Below are 27,309 nucleotides of genomic sequence, written 5' to 3'. Positions count from 1 at the left end.
ATGAGTTGACTTTGAATAGATGAGAACACAAAACTCTTTATATACAAATAAGATTAGGATTCAGCAGCCTGTCATAGACGTAATGGTGTGATGAATCTGAAGGTATTTCAACTTTTCACCGGTTTCCAGAAATACTGTATGAAAATGTCCCATAGTGACTGAGGAAACACTAACAAAGAAGTCAATTGCAAATGTATGAGGTCAGCAAACTCAGGATACCTCATAACAAACTGCGCACAGTACACATTGTGGGCCATGAGACTGCATTGCCAGCAAAACAGCATTTTTATACGAAACCTTTCCTTATGTTAATGTTAAATACGTTAATCCTGCAACCACTTACAGTTTGATAAGTGCAGAGTTCAGTCAATGTGCAGTTTGCTCGTCTTTTGTCGGGTTCAAATGACATCCTTTGGGCAGTATCTAAGCAGATTGTCACTCTGAAGTCAATGAAGTTTATTTGACGAAATGATTTGGCTGCACTCTACCCTTGTAACCCTGTAGCAAGTCATCATCATGTATATTAGACACACACTCTTGGATGGCATTTAAGCTGCAATCGCCACGAGGAGTTAGGACCGTGAAATTGTGCTCTCAAAAATCCTGACAATGTTATATCACAGCTCTCCCCGTGGCTCTGTGTGTTTAAACTCAAACTCACGGCTATTTTTTTGCCCCATTATTTTTACTGTTTAAATGTTAAGACAGAGGGCTGACCTCTTGTCGTATAATGGGTTGGCTGTTTTTTTTTTATCACAAGGGTCCATATGTTAGGGATTATCACTTCAGTTCTATGTTCACTGTCCTATTCCCCGAGGTTCACCCTGGTTTCTCAAACTCACATTACCATCGAGTTATTTTTTTTCTGCAATTGCTACTGGATGAAACACATGCCCCCAGTGCTAAAATGATTTATGAAAATCAAGAAGAGGGACAAAGAAAAGAAAAAAATCCTATCATTTTCTCATTAACTTTCAAGCACAACATGGCTGAGCTGTTTGAAATCATAACCGCAGTACAGAATCAATATTTGGTCAATCAAAACCACAGTCACCGTTAACAGAGAAGTTTATTTTGTCCACCCTGTAACACATCTTAGAGTCTCATTCATTGCATGTTAGTTTATGACTATTTTAACCAGTGTTAATGTGGTTTTGCGATGTAAACATTAAAAAAAGAATAATAATAATAATCCTCTCCCCACATTGTAAGATCACGTCACAATAGTGCTCTACATTTCAGTCTTGCTCTCGAACATTAAGACTAGAAAACATAGTTGTTTATATATCAGTATGTGAAAAAGTCCGTATTGAATAAAAAATTCAAAGTTTGTCATCAAAAAGCATTCAAATCTCTAATATGAAATATATATGCAAAATACATTCATGGGTTTGTCATAATATAAAGCAAAACAAAAAGCATCTAAAGACAATGCCGCCATTAGATTCTATCTAAGCTCATGTTTAGCTTTCTCTGTCAATATGACACACCCATTAGTATTTCGCCTCTGAATATTACAAAGACATTATTTCATAATGTCTTTCATAAATTTCTTCCATTTTTTAGGCAGAAAAATGGACACAATTCTGCTGTTGTTACAGTGTGAAAGAATAAGTGTTAATAAGTGTCTTCTGCTCCGATACAGTGTAACGCACTATAGAAACACTGTTTTATGGAGCACTCAAAGCATAACAATATTTAGACTTGGCCTTCCACCAAAAAGCAATAAATATGAAAAATAAGTTAGCTACAAACATTTCAAGTATCAAATCCCCTGGGTATTCACTGTTTGACATCATAAAGGACACTGAGCATCGTGCACCTCTGTCAAAGCTCTGGCAGCCATTTATAAGAGGCCATCCAGCATCCCCTTTGCAAAACTGAGCAAACAAAAGCAACCATCAGTTTCCTGTCCTCTTTTATAAACACTGCTGGTAATTATAGGCTCACACTGAGCACATAAATTGTAGAAAAAACATTAACGCCGAAAATGTGTCAGACCTAATGTTCTGTCCAGATTTTCTCTTTTTGGGGTCATGCACATGTGGCAGTGATATTATTTCCTTTTCGTGGCAGCAAGGTGTCTCCTAGTTATAGCCTCCAGCCTCCTCCTCTCAGCCTCCTCAGCTTTCCTCCGTTCTTCTTTTAGCTCCTTGTACCGCCACTTTGGGATCTGCAGCAGATGCCCCCCTCCATCTTTGGCACTGCTCTTCCTCCGGATCTTTTCTGGTTCATAAGTGGGTGCGGGGGCCTTGGACACCCTCACTTTTGGGATGCTGAACCCTGGCCTGACACTGCTCCTCCTCAGCACCATGTGCATGGGTAGCAGGCTAGTTCTCCGCAGCTCCAGGGCTTCGTTATAAGCCACTACTTCAAGGCTGGCGCTCCTCTCTCGAGGCACCAGACTCTGGGGCTGAAGGCTGGCCCGGCGGTCCACAGAGTTCTTGGCCACCAGTGTGACCCGGGAGTTCTGGAAGAGTTTGAGGTGGCTGTCTACCCTGTCAGGGTTAATGGAGCGGAGCTCTTTGGCACGCTGCTGGCGGATGATTTCGGGAACTGCATGCCGCCGTTTGCCCACAGCTGGGGGGCTGTCAGGACACACCTGAAACAGAACATAACATAACAACATAACATTTTATTTTATCTGTGATAATTCTGTGTGCTTTATTCACAAAAAAGCGACGCTTATTCTCCCTTTTGTTTGCAGTGTTGCAGTACTGCTAATCTTGTATGAATAACCTGCTTATCAGATAAGGCTGCTGTTAATTACATCCTATAATTATTCCGAACACATGCCATAAAGAGGCAGAGAATTTATTGATAAAATAAAAGATGGATTAGCGTCAGATTTATTCTTTAATAGCATTAATATTATCCTTATGTTATTTGAAACAGAAGTGACAGAACTACTAGAACAAAAACAGACTGATGCAAGAGCACACAAATATCGACAGTTTCAGGTCAGTGGAAGGTGATTTACACATTGTACAAGAATGTTTGGCTCTCTCCAAAGATAAGAAAATAATCCCTGGTATCTCCAGCTATGCTGAGCGTGTGCAGAACACCATCAGGAATACGGCAGAGAAGAGCAACTTTATAGATCCTATCACGTAGAGTAGTCATCTGTGTACTAATTGCTTGACCTTATCTTAGCTTTCAAAATGCGTGTTGGTGTGAGGGCGTAAGTGAGGGGCGTGTTGGGATGAATGTGTTCTTGTATCTCATGGGATACTGTTTAATGCCGATTGGAGTGGACGGTGAAGACGAAACGTGACCTGGTGCTTAATTACTCACAGTATGGCATGCCACAGCAATAAACGGGCTCCTCATGGCAGTCGTAATGGAAACCATGTGGTCGATGACGCCTTCATCCTCGGGGTTCGTGACGTTGGCTATGTTGAATACGTTGCGCACAGTGTCCGAGAGGCGCTTCAGACAGCCACGGGGCTCCTCGGCTTTGGCTACCAGTGATGCAAGCGGGGGCCACTCTAGACTGGGAGAGCAAATTTAATGTAAAGCAAGTTATGGCCTCTTCTTTGTATGTTTTTGTGTTGTTCTATGCATGTATAATGTATGTTCTATGTTGTTCCATACAGTACACCACATACTCTTTTTTCTTTCTCCTTCTGTCTGTAGAAGAAGATGCAGTGAATCCAAACATGTTACAGGTAAGACCTGTTCAGAAACATTAACCAGGAGGTAACTTCTACATACTGTACATAGCTAGAATGCTAGTCGAGGTTATTTGCTTTCCACAAAGCCAGCTGGCAGGGATACTGCATTCATGAGACAGCACATCAAGATGCTGAGTTGTGGAGTTAGAAGTGAATCTCAGAGTTGCAGAAAAGGACTTGCAATATAGCTCAGTGCCTCGGAGCAAAAAGCTGCATCATAACTACATGTTCTTTTTTAGGGAACAAGGTTGAAATGTAAACAAGGCAGCACCTTTTCATCGTCTCCATGAATATTGCAGTCCTCTAGTCGGTAATATTTTCTTTATACATGAAGATCTGCCTGCCTTCCATCGCCTTCCCTTGTAAAACAGTTTTGCAAATACTGCAATGCAGTGATGATGACATGCATCACTTGTATTATTGCCCATGACAGTTTACCTGTATGTATCACAGTACTGGCGGGGACAGGGCCGCTCCATCAGGCGTGTCATCACCCAAGCAGTTTCATAACGGCCCGTAAATAAGGCCCACTCCCTTGGCGTCAGGTTGCGGCCAAAGTCCCTGGCATTCAGGGCAGCTCCTGGTGGACACCATGAAGGAGGTTAAATGTGTAATTGAAAGGAGCAGAAGGTGGATACACAAAGACATGGGCTAAAAAGACAGAAAAAGATCCATGTACTCAGAAGTGAAGAAGAGAGCAAAGAAATAACTGAGGATTTCGAATTCCGAATGGTGCTACAAAGGATGCCGAAATAAATAAACAAACGGATAAATATGTTGAAAAATGAATCAAAAGGTGGTATTACTAACAATAAAAATGAAATCCTGACAACAAAACCTGTCTTGATGATTTGGTATCAAATTAGTTTCATAGTTATGGCTAAAAAGAGAATAATCATCTAATAACACAAATCTGGATCGCGGCCAAAATATATTCAAATTGTCCATCTGTCCTCCAATTTCCTGTTGGAAATCTGTTCGTTTTCTGAGCTGCCCACGATGGCACACTAACGGCAGAATAGACAACATCTTTTTTTGGTTGTAATTAGAAAAATCTGCAAAAAGGAAAAAAAATCCAGGTAATTTCTAAAATCCAGACAAATTAGCAGCAAATTTGTGTCGCGTGCATGAAATCTCCACCTTCCTGATGGCTTTCGATTTTTTATCTAGTGCAACCTTCTTCACCTGCCAACATGAGCGAGCGCACACATTCCATCCGGCCCTGCATGGCGGCTTTCATCAGAGCAGTGTAGCCGTGGCAGTTTCTCCTCTCGAGGTCCAGCCCAGAGTAGTAGTTGAGCAGATAGTTGGTGATTGTTATGTGGCCTTGAAGAACACAGGGATGGACTGGTTATCGTCTGGTCACAATAAACAGTCTGTGATTGTAATATTGGCTTGGATGACAGCTCATTCACACATCCATACGGCTGGTCCTTATTCGCTTTCCACACTCGCACACAAGATTAGAGTACAGAGAGTGCAGATTTTTATTTTTTTATACTCGTCTGTGTGTGTTCATCTGTGTCAGCGTTAGTGCCAAACTGCCTGTGTGTGTATATTTCTATCTGTGCGTGCATGTGTTCAACAGTACTGCGAACTAACCTGTCAGCATGTGTATGTCTGTAGTGTGTTTGAGTGTCTGATGTGTTACTCCGTTTGTGTGTGTGTGTGTGTGTGTGTGGGCGTTACCCGCTTGAGCGGCGGTGATGAGAGCGGTGTTTCCCTCGCTGTCCTGCCAGTTCACATCTAGATACGGACACTGAGACAGCGCAATGACGACGTCCACGTAACCTTGGTAACATGCAACCAACAGCCCTATCTGAGAAAAAAAAAAGTGACAGGAGAGGAGAGAGAAAGAAAGAGAGAGAGAGAGAGAGAGAGAGAGAGAGAGAGAGATGGAGGAGTTAAAAGATGGGGGGGGAAGGAGAGAGGCTTAAGGGTGGAATCAGCAAAAAAAAAACTTGCCAAAAGAGATGTAAGGAGTAAAACTGCAGTAAAGTGCTGACATTGGGGAAGTAGTGTGAGGAAAAATGCGATCATGGCAGTGTCAGTAGGAATCCACAAGACCAGGAGATCTTTGTGCATCTTTCAAAACTAATACCCCTGAATAAATGTGACAACTGTTGTCTTTGAGAACTGAATCGCCTTGAACTCGGTGGAAAAATAAGCTGTCTCCCCTTCTGATGTTGTTGTGTATTTGTGTGTGTGTGTGTGCCTGTGTGTGTGTGTGTGTGTGTGTGTGTGTTCATGCCAGAACAGGAACCCTTTTATGTGCGTGTGGACGTATGTGTAAATGTTAGTCTGTGACTGTGTGAGTCCTGGAAAAAGTCCTGTAAAAAAAAAGTTGGGTGCTTTCCGGAAGGTGCAGACTTCACCAGCCAAGACAAACAAGTTTTACCACCAGAGTGGGAGGAGAGGTGGAGAGGTGGGGAGGTGGAGAGGTGGAGAGGGGGCTGAGAGTAGAATTTAGGAACACAGAGTGCTGAACTGGCATCATATACTTTATAAATGAACAGGACCACAGGAGGATAAATGCTGATTTGGCTTTTTTCAAATTAGTCAATATATGTCAATGATAACAAGTGATATCAATGAATGTGATTGGTAGGTCCTTCCTTCAGTTTCTAAATGACTTTTGGAAGCAGACAGAATTTTTCATTCCTCAGAACACCGTGTCTTTTTTCTGTTGTCACAGAACTGTTACTAACTTACATGTGCTGCATTTAAATTTGCCATCAAACAGAACTCACTAAAATAATTCAAATGCACAATATTCTTAGCATTCAAATGGTTAAAGTCATGCAACAGTTTCTAAGAAAATCATCCCATTAACTGTATTTCAACTCCATGCAAAAAAAAAAACTCAATTTTTTGCCTTTGTAAAAGCAAGCTCGCAAGCACAACTTAGGGAGCCGGCACTATCAGAGAAATTTAACGTGTAACAAAGTCAAGCAAACAACAATGTGTTGTTCAGAGCGTGCTCTATTAATTGTTCAGCATTGGAAGACCCTCCAGGGACTTTTCATTAGTGCTTTATTAAAGCCAGGTGTGCTGGGAAGCTCAACTAGTCAGACCTGCTCTATGTAAAAAAAAAACACTGCATGCATCAGCCATAAGTACTTATGTATTCTGCTACAGGTGTCTGATGAGAGTAATAAACATATAGTGTAAGCAATTTAATTTAGACTTCACACTTATTACCCTTCGTATTACTTTAAAGGCTAAGCAATATCAATTATCCCCTCCCGGCCGTTATGAAAACTAACCCACATCTGTATAAAGACACCATTAAACTGTGCATATTTAATTCCATGTGAATATCAGATCTGTGCCATAAAGAGTTGAGTTTGGATCTATTAAAACTTTGCAAGTAAGAGTAAAGTATTACAGTGATTTAGTGACTTGTTACAATTTGTTCCAAATTTGATATTCTGTGTGTAGACTTGATTCATGAACCTGCTGCTTTGACACGATGTTCTCTTCCTCATAAAATCTTCTTGATGCTTCGCCCCCTTTGGCACGATACGTTTTTTTTGTTTTTGTTTTTTTTTGGTCACACTGTGTTACTCTGGTATATTACTCTTTCAGACTCTGGTATGGATGTGATCAAAGGTTCTGTCTCACTGAAATGAATAAATATAATAATGACTGAGCATCAGTACAGAGAGGGCCTGGAGGTTTGTAGAAAACTTACAAAGTTTGTGCCAACATCCCCCGTCCATCGTACCTACTACCTACACACACACACACACAAACATGATACTGACAGGATGTGCAAAATGATGTTCATCTCTATACACTGAATTCCAAACAATATAAATGCAATCAAATATGAAATATTTAACCAGCATCAGTGCGGTGTCAGCATAATGTTACATTAGCACATGACCAATCCAATAACAGTCACCTCCAATGATCCCAAATCATGTGATGGTCTGATAAATCCTATGATTACAGCTGATGGCCCCGTCGCTGCCTTTATTTGTTTTAATCTGTATCAGACTGAACACATAGATTCCTTAAAAATAGCATATAGCTTTTGGTTCAGTTAAGACGATGCCTTGCGGCATTTAAAGTACATATACAGTAGATGTAAGCCAGGCTGTCAGGCACTTGTTGATGTAGTCACATTAGTGATATCAGCTCGGAGAGTTTTAAGGGGAATAGTTGCAGATAGGTCCTATGGGCTAACTGGTGGATTGTCTGGAAGAAGTTCACTGGCACCACTCCAGATATTTCTATCTGGTTAGACACATGCATGTAGACTCTCTCTCTCTCTCTCTCTCTCTCTCTCTCTCTCTCTCACACACACACACACACACACACACACACACACACACACACACACACACATTCTTGGCAACCCTCCAGCCTTGCTGTGATGTACTCTAGCAGCATGCCCTGCAGCATGTCTGGTGCAATCTCAGTCTGACAATGTCCTATTTTCTCTGTAAACTTTTCTCACACACAAATATGCACAAGCATTTAACTCTTTTTTTTACCTCTTTCTCCCAGGCTCTAGTTTTCTATATTTATTTTCTATATTTGTGCTCTAATGCACTGTACCAGTGGCTGCTGGCAATGTGCGGTGACTGAAGAATCCGAGAGAAGAGAGCCAGGGAAACATGAATCGAGAGAAGGCAATCATGTGCTACACAATATTATCATCTGAGTGGCTAATTTTGAGGCTAAAAGGGACAAAAATAACAACACTAACAGGAAGCTCAACAACCCTGAAACAATCAGGAGAGGTGGATGTGTGTGTGTGTGTGTGTGTAGTTCATGTGTAGATAGAGATAGAGTAAAATGTCGAGTCAGACTCTGAGTATGTCAGAGCTTCAAATTCTCACGTGTTTTGTATGTAGGCCAAATAAAAAAGGTAGACTACTGCAACCATAAAGATTTTCATTACCTGATGGTGCCTCCTCCCCTAACTATAATCTCCTCTGTTTCATTACACTGGATTCCAGCCGGCCTCATAAAATTTGTTTTTTTTACCGCTAATGTTAATTCACACCCAAACCTTCTTTTAATGGAAGTGCAGTTTTTCTTGACATTTCTTTAATAACAGCTTTAAAAGTAGAACATGTTTCAATTGAACTCAAGCCAAAATGCCCCGCGGTGTAAAGTGGTATTTTTCAGTGCAGTATCAACACTGAAACACGGTCTTTTGATTTATGATAACTCACTATACGTGTAGGTAGCAGCTTGCTGCAGGCCTGTGAATGCGAAGGCCTTTTTCTTTTTCTTTTCACATAGATAATCAACATTAGCAATTGAAGCTGTCCGGACCATTAAAACTGTCAACATTTGTGAGGATCCACAAGCTTGTAGGTTATTCTAGTTAGCTGAGCTTGTTAATATTTAATTCTCACTGAATGTGATTTTTTCATAACTTTTTGTTTTTTCAAAACCTGTGTCGCAGTTTAAACCTATGGAATAGTGTGTGAACATACAAATAAATATATAAGGAAGATAAATGTGGTAGAGTCTATAAATAATTTGATAAATAAATGTACTAGAGTACAAGAAAAGTCCACCTTGAGTATTGACTTGAGGCATTATGACTTCAGTGACTTGTTTGCATTCATTTTATGTTTTTAGTTTGATTAAATATACAATATAAAAATGTAATGTGACCATGACCATGGACACTGGGAATGGCATTGTCATGATTCAATGACTACCCTGTCAGTCAACTTCCTTGTGACACTACCTCATGGTTTATCGAGCAAACCAGACCATCATCATCATCATCATCATCATCATCATCATGCCTTTGCCAAAAATAATCACTTTTGGCAAGAGTTTCTCATGTGAAGGAAAAAGGCAAACGGCTGAATGGAAGACATGCTAATCAAAAATGTCTGACAGCCAGACTTTGTTCGTGATTTGAAGACTCATTGGATTGGTTAATGTAAACTTTACATAAAACATTTTTTAGAAATTAATACAACTTGTGACTTGACAAATGATTTTGGACTTGCTTAAGATATGGACCAATTAATTTGAATCACATGTCTGATAAACACACACACACACACACTAACTCTGGTTAACTTATTATTAGCCCATGTAGACATACAGACAAAGACACAAACACATACACACTCACAAAGTAATCTGGGGAATATCCGGAGCTAGGAATAGAAAGGCTTAGCCGTATCAGTCAATGACACAGAGAGTGTGGGGGAGGGCGAGAGACAGAACTGTATATCCACAGTTAATGTAAGAATGCTGTAATAATTGGCTCCAACAAGGATGAGACAATACTCAGTATTTCTTTACAGACATTAAATAAGTCCAGGTTTCTCAGCCAGTGTTCAACCATGTTATTAATTGTATCTCAGTCAAACCACATAAAGCAGATCAAAGCACATGTTTGCAATAGTAATGGAGCACGGTTGATTGACCTCTGCTGGTACTGAAATGAAAGAGGATTTGGAATAATTAACTTCAAGGATACTGTAAGTACTCAGTAATCAATAATCATTTATAGTTTTGGCTTGTTAGAATAGGTGTAAATAATTGGACATCAGTGTGTCTCCAGTGAACTGCCTATTTATACCCCGTAATGTTTTCTGCTACTTGGTATAAAATTATGTTTTTTTTTTGTATTTTACAGTAAATCTTTGTGCTCAAGAACATGCGCACGCACACATGCAAATGCACTCTAAGACCGCCCACTATCCCAAACACCAGAAGCACTAACACAGATGTACTGGGCCAAGTTTCTGTCAATAGCTTCCCTGTTAGTTAGTGTCTTTCTGTGTGCAGCTGAGCGTTCACACGGCTGCATCAAATCAGATGTGTATGACTGTCACTTTGATTTTTCCACTCATCTATACTTGCTAGCAGCATCATGCTTGCTACCATCTGCAGTGCTCAGTTTTTGTCTCTTCTCCCCGCCCGGGCCTTATTTAGTCTGCCTGTCTGTTGGCCTGGTGGTTGATCTGTGTGTTGATCAGCTGTACTTTCTGTGGTTGACTTTGTCGCCTGTTGCCTGGAGTGAGTCTGCAGCATACAGTATTTGTCTTTGTTTGTCACCTGATATTTGGAAAATTTGATTGTGTTCTAGAGACAGAGAGAGAGAGAGAGAGAGGTAACAGTCAGGCAGGGTGGCCTAATTTAAGTTGATTGGATTCTGTGTGTGTGTGTGTGTGTGTGTGTGTGTGTGTGTGTGTGTGTGTGTGTACATGCGTGCGTTTTCATGCGAGGACGGCAACTTATCCAATTAAACTGCAAAGGGAACAAACACTGTCCTAAACAGGTTCAGAGGTGCCTGAGGACACTGATATGTTAATTTAATAACATTCAGAAGAGATGTTTATTGATTTGCATGACTCATTTGACTTTTTACATCAGCTGGCACAGTCACAGCACTGAAAATATATGGATTCTGTTATTGACAGCATGTATAATTACTATGCCGTAATCATATACAAGGAGAATTAAATACACACACTTGATTATGAACCATGCAATTACTCATCTTTATGATTCGTGCTAAATTTGGCATTCAGACTGTGTTTAGTTTAAACACGTCTGTCTCTCTCAGTCTTCTGAGGATACACAGGGGACAGACCCTGTCTGTTTATGTCAACACATGTTTTTCTGCCTTATGATGCTTTGATTCCAGATAATCAAGCTCAGCAAAGTATAATTTTCCTGCTTTTCAAGGGTCGGGTTGAGACAAAAATGTGTTTGCTACAAATAGGCTTCCAAAACATGCTGGTAAAAAAATGATAATCGGAAGATACAGACACTAACACTAACAAAAATTAATTTGGTAAGCCTTCTCATAATCCTCAGAATTTATTTTCAAGTTACCAAGGACCGCGTACTAATTATGCAGGGTTGTAGTGTTCAGTGCAGGTCTATAGGTTGTGTTTATCATGTTTCCTTTGCATTCATGATGGTCCATTTTGAAACATTACTTCTTTCCTGTTATGTCACATTGGTTCATTCTTAGCAAATGTTGTTGTCTACTCTCTTTGCATGTCTTATCCTTAATCCCTAACATGTATCCACAGGAGGTCTCGTACTCTGCATCACATTGTCAAGCTGTCTGCTATATTAGGATGTTGACATCTGTGTTAGGATGTTGAACACACACACACACACGTACTAATGAGCTTAACAGATTCATATAAACATCTGTTTCCAGTGGATGGGTTTCCTAACCTGTATTGTGTTGTGCACACCCCTGAGGTCACAGGTCATGCACATCCTGGTTATCTATGCAAACACATAACATGTCTGTCACGTCTTTACATCCCAATGATGTCATTTCTTCCTCCCCATGACCACATCTGTAATTACATACAGAGATATAAGGATGGGGAGGTGCTGTGAAATGTGTAGAAGAGGCAAAAGGGAGGTGGGGGTAGCCTGAAAGTTACAGACACACATTTGTGATGTAAGCTAGGGTCAGCAGTATGAAAAAACACAGGCCAGCTGGGAAATGTTCAGCGAAGGTAAAAGCATAAAACACATTCCCTTCCTCAGCAACTACAAGTTTGTACACTGCACTCCAAGCTTCTTTTCTAGGGCTCTCTAGTTGCAAATGATGACTACAGTTATATTCCGTACAGTGCATAAATGTATAAAACATACTGATAATGAGAAAAAAGGGCGTTTGTAAACTCACTGAGTCACAACACTGCATGATAAAGGGCGTGTGATTCCTGTTCAGCATAGGGCCCGTCGCCAACTAATTCAATTACTATTAATGAACTGTCCAGATGAATAAAAAGGAAGTCCAGCGTTCCATCATTATGGATTTATGTCTTTGCTCGGGGCTGCAATTCTTTGGCAGGATTGAAGTGATACACAAGGCATTAAGGGACAGACTTTGACTGCACTGCAGATAACCTCCCCAACAAGCAGTCAATTTTAAAAAAAATAAATGATTGTGAAAGTGAAAACCATAAATATGTTTATGTAAGAGGGTTACACATACCAGTGTTTGATTGGCACAAGTCTGTAACTTAACAAACAGGTACTGCTACTTCCACACTGTGGAATTTATTGTTTTAAAATGCACCTGGAGTCATTAGCAAGATTGCTCTTAGCAATCACCCATACCATCCTCTCATTGGTAGATAATGTGTTTACTCACAGCCTCCCACAAACTGAGTCCAGAAACAAGAAAATGCAGTAAGATATATATATATATATATATATATATATATTTATATATATATATATATATTATATATATATATATATATATATATATATACACACACACACATACACACAGCGGATTGTGTGTTCTGAAAACTGTAAGAGACTTCAGTGTTTTTGCAGAGGCCGGGGTTGTTCACTCTTGCAAAACTGAGGCGTGTCGACACAGAGACCTGTCAGGCTTTATATGAAAAAATAAATCAGGATAAAGGTGGGAGCTCATAATGAGAATAAACTCCCCATTTCATCCTATCAAATTCATCATTAGAGTTACTTATTGCAATTGAGTTACAGACTAACCTCACTTTCAGTTAAAAAGGCCAGCCATGGGCCTGGAAAGTATGGCACTGCAAGACCTCCTTATCTCAGTACCTCCAGGCTGTGAGGCTTCTTGAGGTTGATGGAGGTCTGAAGATGGGATTTATTTTGGTACTAATCCACAAACAAAGTGTCCCTGAGCAAGACCACTTACTAACTGCTTCATAAATTGTGTAACTATAAATACTATGATATGAAACTCAACAAAAAGTACAAAGTTAGTCAAAGTGGTCATATTGTTTGTGCTTCATACCCTGTTATTCCTGTCCTTCTCCTTGACCTCCTCCTCATTCACTCCATGCCGTATCATCATCCGGACGATAGCGGCATTGTTGGTGCAGCACGCCTGGAAAAAAGACAGCGGCTGCGGTGACGGGGTGCGCTCCGAGTCCGCGAACACATCATCAGGCGGGTAGAAGGAGTCGTCCGATAAGACGCTCCCACAATCTTCCAAGTCCTCGAAGTCAACTTCTTCAAATTCATCGTCGTCCTCCTCGTCTTCGTCATCCTCGTCGCATGAGCCCAAAGAGTCCTCCTCAGAGTTGGACAGGGGCTCCTCAGGTATGGCCGGGTACACTTGATTGGTGATGTTCGCTCCGACTTTTTGCTGTTGCAGGAGCTGTTTGACCCGGAGAGACGAAGCGCCTCCTCCATCGTCCGTGATAAGCACCATCTAACCCCCGAGCCTAGGGCACTGTCCTCGGGGTTGAGTGCAGCCTGGATCGCGGGGCGCGGGCATGGGACTGGCTGTCTGTCCAGACAGGAGCTAAACCAAACTGCCGTGCCTAAAATATATATTTAAAAAAAAAAAAAAAAAGTGGTTTACATCGCCTACGAGAGGCTAAATCAAACAAACTCCTTGACCTGCGCTGGGTTAGTTGAGCATGCTGCGCGTCTTCGGAGAGTTGGTGACATTTTACGCGCCTTATAACTGTGAAAGTCCCACGAAGTGCGCCCTTCAAAAACGAAACCACGTTGAGTTGTAGTTAACACTTATCCAGAGCACATTTAAAGGAAATACGAATGAGGTTTAGCAAACGGGAGCTCCAGTAGAAAGTAAAACCGCTGCGCACACGACCGTCCCATGTAGGGCGGAGAGAGACAGCAGCCTGTTAACCTATAGTCCGCTAATCCGATTAGATGGGACTGGGACCTCTCTCTCTCTCTCTCCCTCCCTCCCTCTCCCTCTCTCTGACAAGAGATTAATTCTACTCTCTGCTGGCAGTTAAACATGTTCTTAAAATATTTATAGAGCCATATACGTGTGTGGTTCAGTTCATTTCAATGTGTGTATTTATCTGCATGAACCAAATATCAAATATGCTCTCTAAGTAAAAGTAAAACATTAGTAATATTCATCCTGTTTTTAAGCACCTATGTTAATACATAATACAGTCACACTAATGCATACTCATTATGTTGGGTTAGTATCTGCTGCTCTGCTCAGAAAAAAATGTGTATGAATTTAAGGTGTATGATTCATGTGGGGGAAATCCAATATTTATGTGCCAGCCGATGATGAGTCATTTTATTTGAATATCTTGAAGCTATCACTTTACTGTAAACTCAACATAGCTTGCCAGAATTAAGGGTAGTAAGGCAGATTGAACACAGACATTAAAATAGCTGTAGCACATTTTTTTCCATGATTATATCTGAGTGTGATTCAGAGATTTATTTCACACACAGGCTCAGTGTATCAGTTCAGTCGCCTCACGTTCTCATTTTCTTGGCCACTGGCTAGTTGAGGTAATAGAGACATCGTGTAGATTGGGCTACTTGGTGCTGATATATGGAGAGAGTTGGGCGTGTGTTTTTTGTTTGCATGTGTGTAACCAGTTTTGTCTCGTGGAAAATTCATACATGTTTGTAGTAAAGGTATTGTTTTTCATCAAGGGTGCAAGACTCAAACTGTGTGTGACTTTTGAAACCAAAGTTAGCTCGACCACAAACCGTGACTATAAAAAAATCATTTGGCATAACAGTAACTCCAAAATAGGGGAACTGAAATTGTAAACTTAAAAGGGTGTGAGGTCAGTTTTAAACTTGAAAATGAGTTTTAAAGTAATACGTGAAATATAGATCCACTACGCAGAGAAATTAGATATCATGTTAATATTGATCCTACTAGCAGCATGTGATTTTTCACTTCACCTGCGAATGAAGACCTTTTTTATTCTACATATGTTAAGGCAGCACATTTGACCTCTGCATCCTCATTTGATGGTGCCCGATATACATCCTTTATATATTTGGTTGTTTTCACTGTGCATGAGAAGGCATCACTAAAAAAAGTGAAGAGATGATAATAATTATACACTGTATGCATCTATATGCAGAATGTATGTCTAAATACTGCAGTAGTCTGTTACTTACAGGGCACAGCCAGATTTACAGAGATGATATTTGATGATTTTTTCTCTCAGTAATTAACAACATCAGTTTGCTGACATCACCTGCTGTGGAAAAAAACCGAGTGCATAACAGTCCCAGTGTGTACCCATTATTGTTATACCTTCATCTACCCCCAGCTGAGAGCCCTGCTCTCCTGTGGCTCTTCCATCTCTATGGTATCAGTCTGCTGCTGTGCAGTTTGACAGTCAGTCTTTAAGCACTTCCAGAGATAAGTATTTGTGAGAAATCTCACACTCTAGTCAAGTCACGTACGTACACAATCAGCGGAGAAGGTAGTGAGAAAATAAAACTCCCCATCTTTCAGTTGACGTTAGTGAAGGGTGTGATCACTAGTTTAAGATGTAAAGACCTTGTGTACCTGGCATGTAACTCGCAGCTTCATCGCTCATCCACTAAATCTTTTAGAGCTTACAAGTGTGTAGGGTCACGTTTAACTCGGAAGTGTCTAGATGCTTGATTGCCACGTTGTAAATACAAACAGACTACAGTATGTGTCTGTGCAAGTGAAATCTTAATTTTAAAAGGGCTATTTTAGGAGCATGAAGGCAAGAGACTGTAGATTATTAAAAAGGTGGTAAACACTCTGAACTATCCATATTCAGTTCTTCAGCAGCATCAAATAAATGAATTGGAAAGGTGTATCATCTTCTATTTTCACCTGTGTCACCTTAAATATTTCTCAGTATTGCCCTCGTTGATATAAAGGGGGTAGACAAAATATTAGAAACACCTCTCAGTGTAGTGCAATATAACTAAAATAAACCACAAAATAACTTTAAAAATAATCTAACACAAGCCGCTGCATTAGACAGCATTACTTTGAGCTAAGTGGATGAACTGGCAACTTAGTGTGTTTAAATACTTGTTTCCCATAAAACATTTTCACAGGTTATTATAATTCACTGTACAAATATATGTTTAAAAATCCAGTTTAACACCCTGATCCATCCACCAGCAGTCCCAGGGTTCAGGAGAATAAAGCTGTCATAAACGGAACAGTTTGTCGCCTTTAAAAAATGAAATTGGATAATATTGCTTGCTAATAAACTGCTGTTAAGTTGATACAACTGAATAATTGGAGTCAATTAAAATGCAGAAGTGACACTTCAACACTGCGAGTATCCTAGTAACCACTTCATAGTACTCTGTCTTATGAACTTTTCTTTTCTTTGACGTTACATGATGTTTAGACATCTGTATTATGAGGTCGAATCAACTACTAGTACTCACACTGGTTTAGACTTAATCCCAGATCCCGTACCCATATGTCACAACAATCCCACACTTGCTGCTGCACTGCAGCTACTGCAGTATTACAGAGTACTGTAGTATGACCATCTGAAAAAATCTGATTTGTCGCGTTCACTGTGATGAACATGCATTCACCTCCTGTGGCCGTGTAGTCATGTGAGACTTAGACAAGCTGGAAATAGCACAACACTAGCAAACCCATCACTTGCAGAGCCAATTGCATTAGCTCAACCTGGGCTCAGAAGAAAAAATCTAAATCCCCTGTGCAGAAAATCACAATGAGCTCTTCTGAAAATGTGTGTGTCTGTGTGTGTAAATCGAGCGGTTTATATTGGTTCCCTGATTCTTTTTATCTATAACTAAACTTGGTATTCCAAAGCTGTTAGACATTCAATATTTTGAACGTTGTGTCTCTTTGCTGCATGCCATTTGTCAAAATGTTTGTTGCCATTTGGGTAGAGAATGTTTTTTGAAGGTTTGAAAACCTATTGGTTCAGGACTTTCCTCAAGCTTCAAGCTAAAAAAATTGATCTTTGGCATGATGGTCTTAAAGCTCCAGTCGCCTCTAGTAACCTCACTACACTTGCTGCAAGCAGGGAGGGATACAAAAATGCTCGCTTTCTCTGCGTCTTGACCAGTGTTTGACGCTAACCCTGCACTTCTACGCAGCCACTGCAGTAATCCTGGCATGTTGCATTAGTTAATCATTTCTGCAAGCTCTGTTTGTAGCTTATATAAGCAGTCATAAGCAGAATGCACATTACGTATGGGAGCGAGGTCGAGCACATGTGTTTGTTGGACATAGTAAGGAGCATACCCAAACAGCCACGTTAAGTATGCCTCAGGGTCTACTAATGAGAAGCTCACATGCACAGGTTGCTCGAACATGGAGGCACTGTGGGATTGACTCTAAATATGCCTTTGACCATGAGCACCACCATCTTTAAACTGGGACACTGTAGTGTTGAAGTCTCTTTGCATAAATATAATATACATTCCTCTTCATAACCTTTCTCAGTAGTGCTCATATACGCATGTATCCCACATGCACCTAATGGACACATGACCTTGGTGCTGGTAGTTTTAGACAAGCCCCTGCAGTCCCTCATTCATTTATTCCGCCTTAAAACCACAAACAGCCAAAACATCCCAACACACCCTGGCCTCTTCTACGGCATACCTGAAGCACGAGTGCCGTACAAAGATCTCCTATGAGTCTCCTCTTGACACAAGTGCTGGACTGTTTAGGTCTGTGTATGACGGTACAGTGAATGTGTGACCAAAGCTCAGAGTGTTTATATCAGGGTTTTAATGGGGCCGCTTGTGCCTGGAAAGATTAGCTTGAAAATGTTGTTTTTCCACTTCATAGCAAAGGCTTAATGTACTGATTACTTATAGCTTGATTAGAAACTCTTCATATTATTGTTTAATCAGTTAATGAGACCGGGACAGCAGTGTCTATTCAGAAGTTAAGGACCACACTTCAATCCAGGGACAGAGAAATCTTTTTCTCCTAGTTGAATAGGAGAAATTCAATAGTCACAAGTGATAATTAAGTAATTTTAATCAGCCAGCAATGGCCCTTAATTAAATATTTGTGATATGTATTTGTGTGTGTAAGAACAACTCCCAAATACAGCCTGGAAAAATCATATATTTCATGTATTGTTTGCATATTCCACAAATGCTGTTAGTCCCTAAACAAAATCAGTATTAACAATAAATACACAAAAGCATTACACAGAATGAAACAATCGATGCTGTGAAGTGTGACAGCACAAAGTAATGCCAAAAGATAAAAGTCCAATTCTTCTCGCAGAGGAACTAATGATCGTCCTCTTCCACACGACAGGAGGTGTCTTTAAATGTTGTTCTTCCAATGGCTCCAAGAAATCCCAGAAGCTGCTGAAATCAGTGGGAAAACTCCAACTTCTCTATTGATATAGAAAGTGATTATGCATATTTTTTTGCAATTAGCTCAACACTCCAAAAATGTATTTTACATCTGCTAGTGTGTGTCACAGTGGGGATTATAAGATCGACGTTCCACTAGGAAGATAATGAGGCTTTAAGAGAAAAATGCTTTGGGGTGTTTGCTTAAATGACATGTGCCTGTCACAGGCAGCCATACTTTTTCATCCCACCTCAGCTTAAATATAGGGTTGAGTGATACACCCAGATCCAGGCTTTATAATGTCCCTTAAGGAAAGAATGGGTGATGTCATAATGATTCTTCACAGCAGTTACATCAGATACGGTTTAGTGGAATGCGTTTCCGGGCTGGCTCACTCCAACATTCATACGCTGCACTCACCACAACAGATCTTTGAGGATTTGGTTCAGACTTCACTGTTAAACATGAATCTTTAATTTCTTTCTTTTGTCTTTCATCGTTCTTATTCAGCTCTTGAGGTTGCCCTAGAAAAGTCTGATGAATCATGAGGAGTTGAGTCCATATCATCCCGGTTGATGAAGTCCAAAGGTTTTATCATCCCGTGCTGGAGCTCCCTGGAACATATAGTATATTGTTAGACATGTGTACGTTGCAGTCTACAAGCAAAACATATGCAAGTCCCACTTACTGAGAGATAACTAATTCAAACTAATACATACTAATATAAACAGCCGAAGCTGACAATGAATTCTAGACTGATTAAATGATGTAAAACATGAATGTTTCAACAAGTTCCTACAAAATGGAGTGGCTGTACTGAATGCAGTAGAGCTGACAGATAAAATATCCATGTTCTGCAACTTCAGAAAAGAGCATGAATCATGTTTTCCCTTATCCTTACCCTGAAATCTGTTACACAACAGCTACATAGAGGAACACTAAAATGGAGCCTTTGTGTCCGCTCCCTCTTCTCCTGTCTCTCTCGCACTGCCCTGCTACATTCGTCGTGTCCCTGGAGATGTGATGTTATGAGCAAAGCTTGAAGAAACAGTAAAGGTTGTGCAACAATGTCCACCCTGGAGCTAAGATTCCTAAACCACTGACATCTTTGCAATGACATCATGTCGCTCCAGAGTTCTAACATCCTAAAACAATGGAGCATACAGCTCTGAAGCTGTACTGTATGAGCATTGTACTAGAGGGTGCAACTAAAAATACATTTTAGTTCGCATGGAAATTCGAGAATAGGCCTACAAATGCTCCATGAAGAGCATGTCAGTGTTCCACACTGTATGGTGAAAAGTGGAAAGTATCAAAACAAGAAACTCGAGGCCCATCATGGATTGTCAGTAAATGAGTGTGATGAGGACTTTACTAGAATTGTGAGTGTCTCCTATCGTGCATACATGCCAGTTGTAATGGTTTCAGATTTAGACAGATCAGTTACAAAGTCTCTAAAGCAGGATCTATTAGTGTTGGTTCTTTTGCCTGTCTATGTTTCAGTCAACAACAAAATGCGATTTAAATCAGTAAAATTGGACTAAATTCCCACCAGATGTCCAAATATTGATAGTGTCAACTTACAGTCTGAATGGATACTGTCTCTTGGTGTGTGAAACACACATCAGAGGGCAAGAGCAGGGACTTTCTGGAGAGAAGGAACTATGGCCGTGGAACCAAAAATGGGGTTCCTTATTTTATAAAAATAAAAATAAAAAGTTTCTGGATTCCTGGAAAAGTTCCTGCAGAGAGCAAAAAGTCCAAGTCTGTCTCCTTCTTGGAAAATCATCAGTGTAACTTAAGTTTAACTTTTGAATTCACTAGCTCATTCAGTAATTCATATCCTTATGCATGATAGGCAATGGTTGAATGGTGTTATTCGGCAAAAAAACAAAAAAAAACCCCTCATGTTTAGGATTATGTAAATCACCAATCACCATCAGTTTTGACCGCCCAATATCCCCAATTCAGACTCTGCACTGAACAGAAACAATCATCTGTCACAATCTGTATTTTCCCATCCGAAATGTATTTCAAGCAGATAAAAATCAATGCTAAGTTCTACTGCGTGATTCCCAACAAGATCTTTACCATGTCATATGAGTGGAGAGCCTGCAGTTATCAGGTTATCTGGGATTCTATGTGTCCTGCAATCCCCTTTGACTCGGCCACAGCTGCAATCCTGCAAGGGGTAAGCTGTATGTGTGTGTGTGTGTGTGTGTGTGTGTGTGTGTGTATCTCTTAAAACATACTGCCAACTGTGCCTGAACCGTGAATTCCCACTGATCCTATTTCCTGTCCTGCCTGATGAAATACTCATAAAATAACACAACTACAAGTTAGTGTGTGTGTGTGTGTGTGTGTGTGTGATAGGGTAAAAAAATATATATTCATAACAAAAGAGTGTCATATTGTGCCTCTGTGATAATAGATCATGCTCTCCCACTGACACATGAAACAGCGTCTTAAAAATGCGTGAATGTGAAATTATGGACTGGAGTTTCGAGAGACTGGATGTGAGATTTATGTGTGTGTGTGTGTGTGTGATTTTGTGTGCTTTCTGACTAGGGTGCATTTGTACTTGCCCATGTACAATATTGCATGGAGGAGTGAACAAAACACAGGGGGGGGTTTAGGTCTTTAACACGAGCTGAAAATCATGGTCTTGTGCCCTCAGAGCTTATCTCCTTACTGCTTCTCTTTTTTGTCCGCTGGGCGAAATGAGTATACCAACCGAGGCCAAATGAGGTGAGGCTGCAAGCTGATAGGTTGTGTGTATGATAAATGAACTTTGGCTAACCCAGACATAAGGGAAGAGGCAATAAAAAGCATACACACATTCCACCTGACAGTCTGTGTAAGGCAGCTTTGTGCCTCTCTTGCTGCTCATTAAAAGATTCCAACCTGACTCAGAATAGCAGTCTTGTTCAGCTGGACAATGATGAATAATAACCCACTGTCCGCGATGCTAACAATTAATGGGACCAATTTCTAGGTAATGAAACAACAGCTGTGCTTGAAGGAGCGTTAGCAGGCCCATTTATTAATTGAACACTGTCATTTTGTTACTTCTATTCCTTCCTTCCTGGCTTCCATTGCTTTCCGTCTCTCCTTTCCCTCACTTCCTGCTGATGTAGAAGTTGGAAACCTGAATCATGCCGTTCTGCTTGTTGCTGTCGGGCAGAGAAACCAGTGCATCAGTGTAACAGCTCTACTCAGCAGCATAGGGATTTTCACAACAGTGAATATCACTATCTCAAAACATCATCTGAGGCCAGGGGACCTGGCTGAGCTCTTAAACTGTCTGTGCTTCTTAGTCTACTGACATTGACTGGCAGAACTGTTGGGCCAAAGAGAGCTAAAGCAGTGCTCAGCACATCCAGAGTCATCACTGCAGAGAACATACTGGCAGCTTACCTTCAGGTAAAATCACTTCTGAGTGTGTTGTATATGTATCTCAATTTTTTACTCAAATATCTCCATCATAAAACACTATGTGTAGTTAAAGGCTCTAATGTGTAATGATCAGTGAGCAGTTAACAGTAAATATAAAATCTCTATAATATCTCTAAAGAGATATCTGTATATGAATTCAGAATCTGTAATAGACAAGAGTAGTAGTAGTACTGAGCAAAAAGAGGTGGATCCTATTGGCTATCAACTGACAACGATATTGCTTTTTTGTTTTTTCTTGTCTGCATTCATATCCAGATATGTGTTTATAGAAATGTGTCTTTCTTGTCATTTTTTTGTATTAAGTTGTTAATAAGACTGCAGAGGAAGTCTGATCTGGATATTTATTATCCGTTTTCCAGATATGCGCTCGCTACACTGTAAACCCAGAAACGTTGGCCATCCCAGATTGTATTGGATTGAATCATGTGCTGAAATTTGGACCTAATGAATCACCGGGGAACTTGTTAGCAATGGCACATGACAAAATAAATCAGGATAAATTCAGGGGGGGGAATATATAGTACAAAATAAAAGGCAACATATGACCTTGATAACTGACAATATTCATAGACAAGAATCTAATGAGGACATAATATTAGATCTGACTGGAGCTGAATCCAAGGAGAACTTATTGAAAAGAAAAAATAATTAGGTTGTCCAAACTGGGTGGCATCTCTATTCATGATGCATATGAAACAGTGTAACCTGCCACTGCCTACATCTGCTTATTGCAAGGTGCAGTAGTAAGGTAGGCGTCATTTCTATAATTCTTAGATTGTCGCACACACACACACACAAACAAAACCTACACTTGAGGCTGCAGGCTGCTGAGGAACTTGTCAATGTGATCCTGTGGCATGTCCCCATCCAGATGGGCCAGGTAAGTGTAAAGGTTGACAAAGATGTCGAACGGGATCCTTGCAGCACCGCCCTCCTCATCCTCTGTCAGGATCTCACAGGCAACCTTCAGGGAACTCATGAGGGTCTGAAAGCACATGCAGAGAACACAGAGAAGCAGACAGCTCTGTCAAATCCAAATACGAAAAAAAAAAAAGTCACTCAGCATTCAAGGACAATCACATCTTGTTTGAGGAACACACACAAACACACTTACATGTACACACACTGGCTTGCAGGCAGTTAAATAAAAACAGCCTGATCAGTGTAGAACATGACTGCCCCCATGTGGTTGACGTGTTCAACAGCCACACATAGAGCAGCAACGACTGACACTGAGCACGATGTTGGTAATGCTGAGCTGCATTTGCAGATTCTAAGTCATCATCTGCAAAGATCTCTTTGCTCAAAGAAATTCTCTTCAATCTGTCTGTAATTCTGAAACAAAATCATGAGCTTTATAGCATTGAAGTCAGAGAAGGATCCAATTGTTCTGTGTGGAGCGTGGGGACCCTCATGGGGAACACTTAACCCTTGTGTTCTGTATATATTTTTGTTACTCCGCCAGTGTTTGTGGGTCCGGTGGACCCGCTGCATTTTTGGGTTTTCAATTCAACACAGTCAAACAATTTTATGTTAAAATACTCTAGAGATGTTTACTTCAACCCAATTACAAGCAATATAAACAGCATACATGATTAATATTTGCCCCTTACCTTTGTTAGATCACATTTATGTATTAAAGTGCTACTCGTTTTTGTTTGTTTTTGAATAAAAATTTGACATGACCTGAATGGGTTAAATTTCTAATGTTCAAAAAAAGTTCAAATGGATGAAAATGAATGGTTATGAAAAAATTTGCTTCATTTGTAAATTTGTTGAATGTTTTCCACTCTCTTTTTGAATTAAAAAAAGGGTGGAGAAAAAAAAGAGTAGAAAACATTTAACAAATTTACAAATGAAGCAAATTTTTTATAACCATTCATTTTCATTCATTTGAACATTAGAAATTTAACCCATTCAGGTCATGTCAAATGTCCTGCACATGAGTGACTGCCATCCACGTTGGCCGTTTTTGCATTCTTATCACATTGGAAGCCATGCATGCCCCCTCACCCCCACCCCCTCAAATTTGCAGCTGGGATAGAGTAAGGAAAAATAATGATTAGATCTTGCAGGAAAGAGGGAAAAAATGTGCGGGAATGTGAGAGCAAGTGCATGTGTAAGTGCTTAAATGTTGCTTTGACACACGCACGCGCACACACACACCCTAACAACAGGCCCAGAGAGGAGGAGGACAGAGTTTAGGGACACAGGACCTACAATTTCCACACCTTTATTAGGTCTGGGTCCAGTGGACCCGAACATCCTGTATGTAATGTAAATGTGTAGGGGGGGTAATACAGTGAGTGGTTATTGAAAATGTGTTCTGATATATGTTCTTCACAGAAAATGAGCCATGGCCAATGAGTCTCAGGTTGAAAAAATAAATAATCATACCATCTTTCTTTTCAAAATGCACACAAGGGTTAAAGACTAGACTGTTATATGTTTATATGAGCAAAAGAAAGGTGCTGTTTGGGGATTTCTAGTAGAGATTTTATAGCTCAAATTATGTGGTATGAAGTGGTGTTAGCATTATGTAACATCTCACCCCTCCCAGAGCACTGCAGCCCAGTGCAAAAAAGTCCATCCAGTCAATATCTGAGCCGAAGCCGCCCAGTGACAGCAGGGACTCAAGCTGGTCCATGGGTAGACATAGACCCGTCCATTTCTTCTGCAGATCCTCCTGGCTGCATGTTGGCCCGGGGGACAGCTAAGATTAGGTCGGGGGAGTGGAGAGTTAGGAGAGATGAGGAGAAGTAAGTGAGGTTATCTAGTTTAGCAGATGGCGGTAAAAAAGAAAAGAAAAAAAGATTTACTGTACTTATGGTAGACTTTTACATATGGGAAATTATGTAATTAGCACACAGCCAAAGGAAGATACATAAGAAGAGGAGTTTCTTCCCACTGCGACTAGTAGATTGATATGTTAGCTATATAATGCCCCAGTGTTAATTCCCCAAATTACAAACAATTTTGTGTTTGTGCTGGCCATAAAGATAGGAGAAAACTATGTAAAAACTATGTTTATACATATATTTATTACATTATAACAAGAGAGCTGCATCTTCATGAGGTTAAGACTGCTCAACTGTTGCCATTTAAGAAAATATTCGTTTTTCAGCTCTTAATGAATCCACCACACCAAACGATGCCAGCAGATGCCCCCAGGTGAGATAAGAAAATACCTGTTTATGGAGAATCTTAAGTAGACCTGGAGTCAGACCAGTGTCCGTCTTCTGGGTGGCAACATTCATCTCCAGCCTTTCCTTAACAGGTAGACACTCTCCTTTAGACAGCGCACTAAAGTATCTGGGAGAGGACACACACATCATTAACACATTTATTATTAAAGACTTGACACTCATCTCGCCTGCTTCCCAAGCACACCAATCAGATAAAGTGATAAAAGCACATTATGTCAAATCAGGCATAAGTTGACGTTATTAGCGTTATTCTTGTCATGCTAAAGGGAATACTGTGGATTATCTTACACCACAGTTCAAATAATATTTGAATTTAAAGGCAGCAATGTCTTTCAGCATCTCTAAGAGGCGACAGAGCCTGTTGTAACTTTAATAGCATATAAACATCTTGTAACCCAGGAGATATTTGAATTGTTTTTATTTTACCATATGGCTCATATTATTGTATTTTGCTGTAAACACTGCCAAGCTATATTGGCCAATAAAATAACAGCTGATATGACAGTCCTTAAGGGTACAAAAACATTCTTGATACATCTAAATTTCTTCTAGTACTATAAAAAAGTGCTTTTTCTTTGCTGAAGAAAGTCGGATAGTTTAACCACTGCAGTAGCACGGAAGCCCCTGGGATCCAATTACGAGCGGTCAATGCAAAGATGGGAGATGCACAGGGGAAAAGGGTATGCCTTTTCATAAAGTAATGCTGCCTGGAGACACTATTTGTGGGATTGTTTTAGAGAGATCAGGGTTGGAATAAAACACAATCACACATATCCCTGCCCTTTACCCAAACCACCTCTGATGCAGATTCAAACTTACGCCGCAGACCACAGCAGCAAATCCTTTGGCTGCGTACGGATGGCTGCCTTGGTGTAGTTTTTGAGGATGTCTGGCAGCTGGGGAGGGATGTTGATTTGCTGGGCACAGTACATTGTGTCTGGAGGAGGCATGGCTGCAATATGAAACACCGCAATTTAGCAGATTGAAAATAGTTCCCTGGCTACTTAAAACTACACAAAATAACACAACATAATAAAAATTCAATTCTGGTTCTATTGAATTGAAGCTATCCATTGTTATTGCTGTTAAACTGGGTACGTTTGAGAGCAATGTAGAAGAAAACACCATAAAAAAAACAAAGAGATACGAGCCGGAGAAGCTACAGATGTATATTTCCTGCTGACAGAACTATATATTAAAGGTATATAAAAGATCAAATTTACAGTTAAATAATGTGCAACAACTTCAAAAAGTGACTGACCATATTTGTGTCAGATTACAGAAGGGGGTGAAGATGATGGTGTGTATGTACAGGCTGTTCATATTCATGTTTATATGACAAGATGGTGGTTATCATCAATTTTACATATGTCCTTGAATGAAATACAGCAAGAAAGCAAAAGACCATAAGAATATTATGTCTCTGAATCTGGTATTAGCCTCCTGAAAGGTAAAAGGCGCTGCTTATGTCGGATACAGGTAACTCGGTTACTATAGTCAGCGTTAGTTCTGATGTGGTATTTTTATTTTTTGTCATATTATTGTTGAAGCCACAATAATTTTATTTTTAATGTCTTATTTGAGCGACTAATTTAAATGCCTTTATATACTGAGCTTCTTTTAGTCACAACGCTAACTTACAGGCCACGAACTAAATTGGAAAATGTTGGCATACATCCAAAAAAATGTATTGTTCTGACTAAATGTAGCCGTTATGTCATGTGCACTTCAAATGGTTACGTTACCTGGAGCAGTGGGTAATAAGGTGGACACAAAAACACGGAGATCTTAAGTTAAAATGTGGATGCTAGCTCAAATGATGTGAACCAAGGACCGGGTGAGTGTGTTGCCACACTGTCGCATAGCAACGGCGTTCTTCTTCTTCGTTTTTTCAGGGTGGATGAAA

At 40.2% G+C, this 27,309-nt stretch overlaps 2 protein-coding genes across 2 annotated transcripts; both read right to left on the bottom strand.

Moving 5' to 3' along the window:
• Positions 1 to 1,057: 1,057 nt before the first annotated feature.
• Positions 1,058 to 14,363, bottom strand: ankrd33ba (ankyrin repeat domain 33ba). The gene is made up of 6 exons (XM_019254878.2): positions 13,435 to 14,363; positions 5,364 to 5,493; positions 4,860 to 5,000; positions 4,113 to 4,254; positions 3,295 to 3,493; positions 1,058 to 2,602 (listed from the first exon to the last, which is right to left on the bottom strand). The coding sequence occupies exons 1-6, from the start codon at positions 13,852 to 13,854 to the stop codon at positions 2,057 to 2,059; spliced, it is 1,578 nt and encodes a 525-aa protein (XP_019110423.1). The 5' UTR covers positions 13,855 to 14,363; the 3' UTR covers positions 1,058 to 2,056.
• Positions 14,364 to 21,754: 7,391 nt separating this feature from the next.
• Positions 21,755 to 27,287, bottom strand: ropn1l (rhophilin associated tail protein 1-like). The gene is made up of 6 exons (XM_019254900.2): positions 27,149 to 27,287; positions 26,223 to 26,355; positions 25,386 to 25,509; positions 24,749 to 24,910; positions 23,007 to 23,182; positions 21,755 to 21,914 (listed from the first exon to the last, which is right to left on the bottom strand). The coding sequence occupies exons 2-6, from the start codon at positions 26,351 to 26,353 to the stop codon at positions 21,860 to 21,862; spliced, it is 648 nt and encodes a 215-aa protein (XP_019110445.1). The 5' UTR covers positions 26,354 to 26,355; positions 27,149 to 27,287; the 3' UTR covers positions 21,755 to 21,859.
• Positions 27,288 to 27,309: the final 22 nt, after the last annotated feature.

This window comes from Larimichthys crocea, chromosome XXIII (assembly GCF_000972845.2).
Source record: "Larimichthys crocea isolate SSNF chromosome XXIII, L_crocea_2.0, whole genome shotgun sequence".
In the NCBI taxonomy this organism is placed as follows: Eukaryota; Metazoa; Chordata; class Actinopteri; family Sciaenidae; genus Larimichthys; species Larimichthys crocea.
The sequence above is the reverse complement of the archived record's forward strand: the minus strand, read 5'-3'. Positions and strand labels throughout refer to the sequence as shown.